Below are 11,536 nucleotides of genomic sequence, written 5' to 3' on the forward strand. Positions count from 1 at the left end.
TTATATGCAAAATACAATGGCATACTCCAGATTCGCGTTTATTCTACATTAGATTCATCAGTGGTGCTCAATTTAACAGAAAATTAAGCTAAAGAGCATTAGAATTTTTTTTTTTTTAAATTGATTCCATCAAAATATGACAAGCAAATATATAATGATATTAAAAATGTATTAGCTGAAGAGAAACTGACCACGCCATGACAAAACACGAATTACCATGACAAGAGTCAGAAAGGTTTCATACTTTCAAAAGTTACATGTTACAGAACAATACATTGGCTCTTGTTCTTTATTTTGTCACTTTTTGCCAAATAATATTTAGGATTTTCCAACAAAGAAATGATTTCAAAATGGTTCTTCTGTTTTGCAATATCTAATGGACTTGTTCCGTCATTCCTGCAAATATCTCTGTTGGCGCCGTGTTCAAGAAGTATAGTTGTAATATCAATAAAACCGAATAGACAGGCTACAAAAAGAGGCGTTGAACCGTCTTCCTTACGTATGTTGATGTCGGCGTTTCTCTCTAATAATAGTCTAATCATATCAATATCATTTGTAAAACACATCAGATGAACTGGTGTGGCTCCACCTATAATGTTTGTTATTTTGGTTGGTTCTTGATTAACATAATCAACAACAGAAGATTGGCACATTTTTGTAAACCAATGTAACCAAGCATTCTCTTCGTTTTCAATTGTTATTGTTTTTACTAGTTTTTCGGCCTCCCTTAGTCCATCTTTAATTGTCTGACTGTCATAGAAACCAATATTACAATCAGCAGAATGAGAAAGAAGTACTTTTACTGCTTCTCTATTGTTTTCATATAATGCAAGGAGTAATGGAGTTTCCCCATCGTACGTTTGTTTGTTTATGCAAGATTTGTTTTTTAGCAATAAATCTAAGACAGCTGGGTCGACGTTGGACTCACATGACACATGAAGACATGTACATCCAAATGTTCCTTGTTTGTTAATATCTGCACCAAAATTTAATAGTGTATTTATGACTTCTTTTTTATTGTTAAGGCACGAAAAAGACAGTGGTGTAAAGTAACAAGTACTACATCGATTTATTTCCACACCTTGATCAACAAACCATGGTAATAAATTAGCATGTCCTCCCCAACAACAGGCTTCTAAAGAACCGAATGCAAAACCGTTTTCGCACATCTCCGTAATGCGGGTAAGATGTAACTGTTCTGCTTTATCACGATGCAATAACTGAGTAAGTAATGAGTCCCTGAATTGTTCATTTTCCATATTGTAATTATTACTGAACAGATCTACAAATTTCCCATTTGACCAGTCTAATATTAATCTGTTTAAATACAAGGTTAATTTATCCTCTGGAATTATGATAATAAACTCATCTGTATCTTTGTCCTCGTTATTGCGAAATTTGTTCCATCGAAAACGTTGGTTGATGATATCAGTCATTGCATGTTTAATAAGGCAGTCTAACATCTTTGTTCCATAGAAATATACCAAAAAATCAAATAGCTTATCATGAATTGTTATATATATATTGTTTTCTTTCTTAAGATATGTACCTACAAGTGTATCCAGTTCTTCCTTTATTTTGATCCTTGATGTTCCTCTATTAATTCCACATGCTTCACACACATCATCTATTATATCCCGAACACACGATTCCATGCTTGTCAGGTATTTCTCATCTAATTTATTATTATAAATAACACAAAGCGCTAGTCCACAAATCTTGCACTGACCAACTTCTCCTTCATTCCAAAGACTGTTCAGCTCTTTTTCAAATACTACGAAAGGGTTATTAAAGAAATTATTGATGTCCATGTTTTCTTGTCTACTAAAAAGAAAGCATAATAAAGGAAAAAAATCATATTTCAACAACATGGCTTCTGGTATATCATTTCCATGTTTACCTAAATGAGCTTTGGCTATTTGTATTCTCTCATCCTTTGATAACAGTAAATTGTGTGAAATTAAATTACATTCACATGATCTGAATTGGGATAACACACAAAATTGTGTATCTTTATATACTTGGGATCTAATTGATACAATAATTTTACAATTATCTGATAATATGTTATCAACGACACCTAGTAACTGTTTCCAGGTGTCAATCAGCTGTTTATTAGCAGTAAATTTACCACCCATATCATCAATAATAAACACTGTTTGTTGACCTGGCTGGTAAAAGTCTCTTATATCTGTTGGAACTGTTATAGGAATTACAGTATATCCTTGCTCTTTCATCTTTAAAGCTACATGTCTTGTAACAGCGGTTTTTCCCACTCCTGGACTTCCAACAACAGATACACAGTTTTCCTTTTTCAAACAACTTATTACATACTCAGAAGCTGTTGTAGGTACGAACTTTGTATCATCTTGTAACCATTTTTCGAAATCTTTCAACATTTGATCTGTGAAATACAAAACAAGAGCGAGAATTTAACATATAGCACTTATAAACTATTTAAACTATATGGTACCGAACATACAACCTTACAGGAGTCAATAACAATTAACAGATAAAACAAACAACAGATATACCAAATAAGAAAAAATAAACAATAAGTTCATGACACATTACACGATAAACAACAAACTCAGCTACAGTATTTTAATGGAAAAATATAAGTGACTGACTTTGTTTAATTTTTATATCATTTAGGAAATTTGATCTCTGTTACATGCATTCTAGACATTTCCGCACTCTGTGTACTTGACAACTTGACATGGTGTTGAGACAAAACGTTTTTCTTGAAGACTATAAATTATGAACATGACATGTGTGCTTACTTATTTACTGCTTAAAAAGAAATAATCCTGACATACATGTATCGTAAATGCTGACAATTAACAAGTTGTAGAAATATTCAATAAACTATATGACTTGACTTAAAAACAATTATTCCAATAGTATACAATATGGAGTGATACATTACTACAAGGGATAATCAATGTTGTAACGACAGTAACTGGAAATAGTGTAAGTTATTATTACATTTGATTGTGTGTTGCATTATCATTTGGTCTCTATTTACATTGATCTCTGAGTGTATTGTTCAACTCATTCAGAAATGCTAAAAGATCACAACCAAAACAAATCATCGTTATCAGTATGTTGTCGTTTTATGGTTTGATTAATTTACAACCGACTTTGTCCGTGTTCACACCACACGTCATGTACAGTTAACATGTTTACAATTAGTTTAATGTAATGTACACTGGTTTCACGTTAAGAGTTTTCACATCTAAAAACCTGGTTCAATTTCTTGTATATGAGATTTTTCCACACTTGTAAACTATATGTCATTTAAATGCTCATTACATAGAATACAATTTAAATTGCTCGATCAATTTTTGTAGAAGTTAATATTAAAACGAACCATATAATACCAAAGTATATACGTATACATTCAGTTCAAAGACTAATTGAAAATATCAGAGATTTTTGACAAATCAACAGATTGCAACAATTAGGCGGGACAAATTTCGCATTTATACGCATACAATCGGATATACGCAATATTTGAAAAGATATATATTATACCGAGTTGATAATTTGATGAAATATATTTGCGTTTTTCGCAATTAACTAGTTTTGTTTAAATAAAACGGTCACTATTTGGAACCAAGAGCAACGACCAAATACTACGAAGCCTCTTTTGTAGATTCCTACGCTACGGAGCACCCGTGGCACACGGTAGTAAAATATAGACCTTATATTAAAAAAAAACATTTATTTAAAATCACCATCACGAGTTCGTTGACCGTTATGGAATAACCGTTTCACAAATGATATCGGATATGTTCCTTACGTCGTAACTACAATCGCGTTCTCTTTCATGAATGAATTAGACTATTTACCGGATTTGTTATCACATAAGCAACATGGCGGGTGCCACATGTGGAGCAGGATTTGCTTACTCTTCCGGAGCTCCTGAGATCAACCCTAGTTTATGGTTTTGACCAGTGGAAAATATATCCGTGTGCGTCCAGTCAATTCGGGTAGACATTTTTAAATGAATAATGTTCGGTAATGATGATGTTTTTTAGTGTTGATAAGGGGTTAATAAAGTTACCTATATTTTTTTTTTATAACAAGACGATATAGAACTTTGTTAAAATTGTTATAAATATCAATTCTTCTCATAAAAACATTTCTTTTTTAAATAAACATGGTAAAATTCATGTTTTAAATACGTTTTTTTTGTGTACACTTAAGCCACATAAGACCGACAATGACTATTGACAGCATGTAGACAAAACACGATTTTAACTAAATGTCAAAAATGAGTTTTATCAACAAGAACTTAAAGTGTTTTGTTTAATTATGATTTACACTAACACAACACCAAATTTGGGTTAATGTGAACATGGCCTTATTAGTGTCCCATTAAACACTCTGCACGAAATAATTAAAATTTGTTTAATTCTTCTTATAATGGCATTATACTGATATGATGTCTTGCATTCGAAAGTATAAACAGTAAATCAATTATTACATTCGATACAGACAAAAACAACCAATGCACATATTTGAAAATGACATCATGTATCTATAGAATTTAACGTAAACATGTTATAGTAATGGGGAAATGTGACTCCTACAAGGTTTGATATCCTGACTTTAAATTCCATTGATATTATTTTAGGCCATCTGAAGAAGAAAACATATTCAAATCAATAAATCAAACTCATCATGTTTGTCTTGCTCAACTATTGAACCTTTCCAATTTAAACTTTTTAGGGTGGATAAATGATTTCGAAAAATCTAAAGTCTGAGTATGGTTATTGACAATTTGATCGAAAGATGCGATCTACTGTTACCTAAATGATACCACAAATATGAGTATTCAGAATAAATAAAAATGTCATAAGCAATGGATGTGAACACATAAAAGCCAGAAAAGCTACTTACAGAAAGCTAAATACTTCATTTTTAAAATTTGAATTTATTTTAGAAAAAGCAACAAAACGTTATACATATGTAAGACTCTGTAACGCAATGGTACTCCGAACCGCGATGGTCACATTGAGGTGCAATGGGTTGACACTAAAGTGCGTTTTTGATCACGTCGAAGTGTGATGGTGGCATAGTGACGCTATCTTGTTGATAGCTACGCCAAAGAGCCATGGTGACTACGCTGAGGTGCGTTATGTTACTTAAACTGCATATTGTTAGTGTTTTTCATGTCCATCTGTCGACGAAGAAGTAAATATCTGTGCTAAAAGAAGCTTTCTTGATTATTAAGTAAATAATCTAGAATATTTCCAGTCATAATTGTAACGTTTTAGTTACTTTGGACAAAAAAAAGTAAACATACATTCAAACGTTCCAACATTTTTGTCCAACCGCTACATGCAAATATTTGTTTCCATTAAAAAGGTGCTTATTTCAACGACTGAAAACGTGATAGCTGCTTAAAACGCAATATAGTGATAAGTTAAGTACATAATTAACTTAACACCTATATGTCGCTTTTACTGCAACTGGACTGAGAAAATATGGAATGTTTTCGTATATTCATCATGTATACAAGTTCTAGACTGAGAAAATTTGGAATGTTTTTGTATATCCATCATATATACAAGTTCTATTCATTCTTAATACTACCTGTAAAGAGAAATAATTAGAAAAACGCTGACATACTCTTCGTGTTATGATATTACGGTAAATAGTAAGCTCAGACTGAGATGAGAATACAATAACACATAGTAATCTCAGATGAGAGGAACAAAGTTAAGTCTTTTAAGATAAACTGTTAACGCAGAAAATGTCCTCATGAAGCAAATTCATAGAGAACTCCCTCTCATTGAGCATGAAACTATAGATAACAACATATATAGCAATCGCACACCAGCGAATAGACCATCGCTCTTCGGTGTAGACCATCGCACATCAGCGTGACCATCGCACTTCAGCGTCCCCATTGCATCCCCACCGAGTCCTACACAGTTATGTCAGAATGCACACATATAGCATACACAATTAGTTGGTTAGTGATCGTTGTCAAACTGCATTAAAAAGTATAGCATGATTATTGAGCAAATTTCACGCAGTACAGACTTGTAGCTTATGTATCACTTCATCTAGACATACATGACCTTAGTTGAAACAGTTTAGTTACTTCATGTATGGGGATAAAGACAAGACCCTTTATAACATCTCTTGCAGTAAACTTAATAATGTAAATGAGTGATAACATGCATGAAGTAGGTTAAAACAAAAAAAGAGGTACCTAGCAAACCTCTGGGTAGATGAACAACACTGGATATAATTCTGGTAAGCAATGAGATTTTCCTTACCAATAAATAAAAAGTTAAATTGGAAAGAGGCAGGTGGAACTTCCTATTTTTTTTGTATCTTCTTCAAGTTTAGGATCAAAATATTTATCAATACACGATTAGCATCATTCACAGAAGAAAGAGTAAAGTGGTGGAGTTAACAAAACGTCGTAAAAATGATAATCAAACGTATTTGAATAATGAGTCTTTTTGTACGCACTATATAAACTTGTTTTTCTTTTAATGAAGTGTACTACAAGAAATAATTGGACATACAATCTTCATTGTTGTCATTACCTTAACTGGCAATTATTTCAAGCATGTTCATGACGATCAACTGTTAACATAATATGTAAGGTTTACAAAGTCCAACTAAAAAAAATAAAGACGTGCAACTTGGACTATTAGATATGTTGGAAAGAACATAATTAACCAAGCAAGTGAAGCATGTAAAAACTACTGAAACAAATGAGAAGTCATATCACCAATAGAGACATAAAATCTAGCTCAAACTATGCCTGGGCAAGTTTGAATCTTAGTTTTTGAAAATGTTTAAAAATTTATCAATTGCGAACTCAATGATATTTTCTTTTTAATCATTTCGGTACTGACGAACTGGTCTAACGAGCTTGTGATACTTTCTTGAACTACTAGTAACCAGCAGTGGTATCGACAAAATGTGAGAACAAAACTCCACGAAATTGTTTCACTAGATTAACCTGCAACATGAAGATATTAATCATGTCAGTAACGACAGATAGTAATTAGATATTCATTAAGTCAGTGAAGTCTTTAAAAAGTTAAAACCATGAACTTTTTTCGTCAATGGCACGGACATATATAATTTCTTCAATGAAATATAATCCATTCACGCTTTCAATTGAAAGTGGTCTTCTTATTGACTAATATCAACGCTTGTTTTTTTAATTAACGCAAATAGTAATAAAATCACTGTGGTAATGTATTATCATATTGAAATTAAGTAACTGGTGTTCTTGTGAAGCGAATTCCAATTATTGGTGGTTATTTAACATAAAAATATTGATGAATTATAACATTCATGCTTAACAATATATTTACTCAACAAGAAAAATTATTAAACGCTTTATATATGGAATGATAATTGTCCCAAAGTTACAGTTTTTTATCTGTATTCCACGGTAAGTGTTTGAAGTTCTACACAAGCTTTGACAAATATGGCAATTTTTTACTGACCAAAGTATTATCTACAAACTGATAACAGGACTGAGAATAATAAGGATTTGCAGATAAGTTGTTTGTGGTGTTCCAACCAAAGACAACAACATAAATTAAAATTGTTGAACAAAATGTTTTAAGAAGTGTCAATAGTGTAACAATGGTAGTAGATAGGTACTGAATTGATTTTTACATATTGTGTATGTTTGTTCTCTTAACGCATCGTTATCAATATTATAGTATTTGATGCGACTTTCATACAAGTGAGAGGTTAAGGTAGTTGTAAAACCAGGTTCAATCAACCATTTTCTACATAAGAAATTGCCTGTACCAAAGCAGGAATATGACAGCTGTTATCCATTCGTTTGATGCGTTTGACCTTTTGATTTCGCCATTTTATTAGTGATTTCCTTTTTGAATGTTCCTCGGAGTTCAGTATATTTGTGATTTTACTTTGAAAGCTCATTTTCAACTGTTTTAAACAATTGGTACCATGGAACAGGTGTTACCTTGCCTCATTCTGTAGGTGCATGAGAAGGCATGAGCTTGTAAATCAGTGGTTATCGTTTATTGATGTTTATCATATTTCATTTAAATCATAATTTTGCACAGCAGTCAATATCTTTCGACTCTATGTTTGAATTGTTTCACATTTGTTAGTTTTTGTCTTTTATATCTAAGTCATTTCGTCTTTGGTGGAGAGTTGTAGCAATGGCTATCATACGCATAACTCTTATAGACAATAGAAGGACTATGAACATGTATTCATCTGCCAAAATATTTGATTTACACTGTATAACTGAGTTGACTGTTTTAACTAGACAAACGTGTGTTGATTGACTTTACCGTTGTCTTTTTAAAATTAAAGTCCACCAAAACATACACTCATTCTAAAAGTACCCATAAAGATTATACTATGTATGAAAGCAGTGCGAAGACTTTGTTCTTCAGTTTCGTTCTGATAAATTTTAACTGGAGTTGTAGAACCCATTATATAATGATTGTATTCTCTCGACAATATCATGAATATGTAGCTTAAATTAACACCTTTACCTCTAATATTCTTCGGAATCACTTCCATTTGTTCCAATTTTATTCCATCTAATTCTCCTGTAAGTTTCGAAACGTTGTCTGTTACTACAATGATAACATACAGCTCCTTTTCATATAAAATAAACTTTGGCAGATTTAAATCATGCATATGGTAATTCTATTTATGTTATAATAGTAAACAATATTAAACTGTACTGTTTAAGAAATAATTCATGGTTGCAATAGATCTAGATTTGTTGGAAATTATACATGGCCATTGCCATGATATTCCAATTTTACCCCCGGCGTTAGCAATGGTAAGCGAGTGATAACACATAAGAATATAACGGTTAAGGCCATGTGTAACTTTTTTAATATTTGAACAACGGCATACCATAAATGTCAGGATATCGTTTGCCGATAGGTTACGATACGAGTGGATTTACGTTGGAGGTGTATTTTAATATACATCACTGAGTCTGCATAAAATATGGATCTATCGAGAATTGTACCACGGTGTTGTGTACGTAGCTAAAGAATCACGTCATTATGAAACGGTCATACTTGGACAAATAACGTTGAATAACTTTTAATCTTCTACAGAATAAATTAAGCATGAAGTCTGCTGAACATATAATAAATACAGAATTAATTACTGGATAACAAGTACTTCTTGAGCATTTACTGTAAAATGTCATTAGATTTACAACACTTAAATAGAATAGACCCTCAGTTGTCTCATAAATATGGACTAGAAAATATTATTTCAACGATATGAGTGACCTATATAAATAGGAATTATTTCAAATTGAAAAAGACCAGTTCAAACACTATATATTATACTAACTTTTTGAACCTAGAGAAGCTAATTTGAATGATTCGATTGTTATATTTGTAACAAGTTCTAGGCGTACGGAACGAATACAAGCACATGTGAACAAACAAATATACGATTTCCTCATAAGTCCATTTTCTTTAACGGAGACGGGTCAAATGGAATCAGTACCAGGTTTCGTAAACGGAATCATATCGGTGACCATCTTTCGGTAGTGGAGGTGATATTTGCTGTGGAAATGCTTTTCCGGTCACTTTTCGGCACTTTACACATTTCTGAACGATGTGGGTTACGCAATGTATAATAGAAGGTATCCAATAAGATTGGCGGATTTGCATAATTGTCTGTCCAGCTTCTGAATGCAACACTTGAAGGTGCGCGTTCAATATAATTAAGTCCGTAAATTGATTTTTCTTCGGTGACAACACTGGAAACTTCGCGGAGTCGTCTAACTGTGAATTGTGTATGCGCCCGGCGCATCAAATGCCATCTTCTGTATATATGAACAAGCGCAATTGTCTTACTAGAGGTAGATTCTTGTCCTTTGAGGGGTTTGCGAGTGGCTCATTTTCACTACTGAATTTTTCATTTTGAATATCTGTAATCCACGTACGAGTTGCTCGATCGATTTCATCTTTCGTAATATCTTTTTCGTGTCTAGCATATATCTTCAAATCATACGGTCGCTTACTTTTACAATATTCACAAATTGAAACACGTAGCATGTAACTCGTAGTAACTTCTTCAATGACAAGAATCTTGATAGATCGATTATTTTCAAAATTCCATTTAATGCACACGGTTTCATCTGTTTGCTGTTTTCTGTTGTCTTTTGTTTAACTTGTGGGGTCCATGAAGGCCAACTGTTGTCATCCGATATCGATGACAGTCCTTGCATCCGCAAAGTCGATTCTTTGAATTGCGTTGATGATATTTCTCGAGTTTGAAGGTAGGCTGGATTTGATTCTGTTGGTACGTATTTCCAGTCATAATTTTGTGTCGTTTCTTTAATTTCTAGCACACGATTCTGAACAAATCTTCCAAACGGTTTTATAGACGAAATCCAGTGCAGAACGATCTGACTGTCACTCAATAATACTCTGCGTTGTTGTGGTTCTAAGGTTTTCGTGAGGTTTTTAGCCATTTGAGCTCCTATAACTGCAGCCATCAATTCAAGCTTCGGGAATGTCATTTTTGCGAGCAGAGCGATCTGGTGTTTTTGCAATTACGAGAGAAGAAGTGTTTCTTTTGCATAAGTAGGCACTGGCTCCATAAGCGCGTTGGCTGGCATTAACAAAAGACATGTAATGATATTTTCTCGTTGCTTTCGTTCTCATTTTAATCGTTAAAATAATGTCGTGCGATTTTTATATTAACAGTTACATCTCGGATGTCATCTAGGATTTCACACCATGATTCAACTATGTTGCTAGGTAGCACTTGGTACCAATCGTATCCATCTTTCCGTAATGTTTGTTTCAGTAGCCTAGCTCTTACAGTAACTGGTCCAAGAATTTCGAGTGGGTCGAAAATTGACGATGATTTACGCAATACTTCTCTCTTTGTCGCTTGTGACTTGTCAATATCTATACGGTCTTCATTTAGCTTCGCAAATGTCAATATGTCTGACTTCGTATCCCAACGGACTCCAAGAATTTTTGTCTCGCTATCCTTATGAAGAACGTTTGCCTTTGTAGCTAAATCGCTAAGTTGATTGCTATAAGACTGTCATGTTCTCAAATTTAATCGTACATTTGTCATGTGTTTTCTAGATTCTTCAAAGAAATTTAAGGCGGCTTCTGCCGTATTAACACTCGTAAATACGTTGTCTATATACAAATCACGATTGGGTATGTCAGCAGTAGTACTTTTAACCGTTGATAAATGTTTCAATAATGTAGCGTTAAGAATAAATGGCGAACATGTCATTCCGAATAGAATTACCTTGATTCTGTAAGTCTCAAGTCCACTCTTGGGGTTGCTTGGATCTGTATGCCAGAAAAATCGGGTGAAATCGCCGTCTTTTTCGTCTAGTCCAATCTGGAGGAAGGCTTTCTTAATATCAGTTGTTAAGGCGTAATTCCTGTAGCGGAATCTTGTAAGAAAATCTGTTAACTTATTAAGCTGCGACGGTGTAGAAGAAAGGCAATCATTTAAGCTGGGTGATTCTGAATCTTGACGACAACTGCAATCATAT

The 11,536-nt window shown here is 33.2% G+C and overlaps 1 protein-coding gene across 1 annotated transcript; it reads right to left on the reverse strand.

Moving 5' to 3' along the window:
• Positions 1-228: 228 nt before the first annotated feature.
• Positions 229-10,531, reverse strand: LOC139526502 (uncharacterized). The gene is made up of 4 exons (XM_071321655.1): positions 10,204-10,531; positions 9,352-9,369; positions 8,526-8,609; positions 229-2,404 (listed from the first exon to the last, which is right to left on the reverse strand). The coding sequence occupies exons 1-4, from the start codon at positions 10,529-10,531 to the stop codon at positions 261-263; spliced, it is 2,574 nt and encodes an 857-aa protein (XP_071177756.1). The 3' UTR covers positions 229-260.
• Positions 10,532-11,536: the final 1,005 nt, after the last annotated feature.

The sequence above is a fragment of the Mytilus edulis genome, chromosome 6 (genome assembly GCF_963676685.1).
Source record: "Mytilus edulis chromosome 6, xbMytEdul2.2, whole genome shotgun sequence".
In the NCBI taxonomy this organism is placed as follows: Eukaryota; Metazoa; Mollusca; class Bivalvia; order Mytilida; family Mytilidae; genus Mytilus; species Mytilus edulis.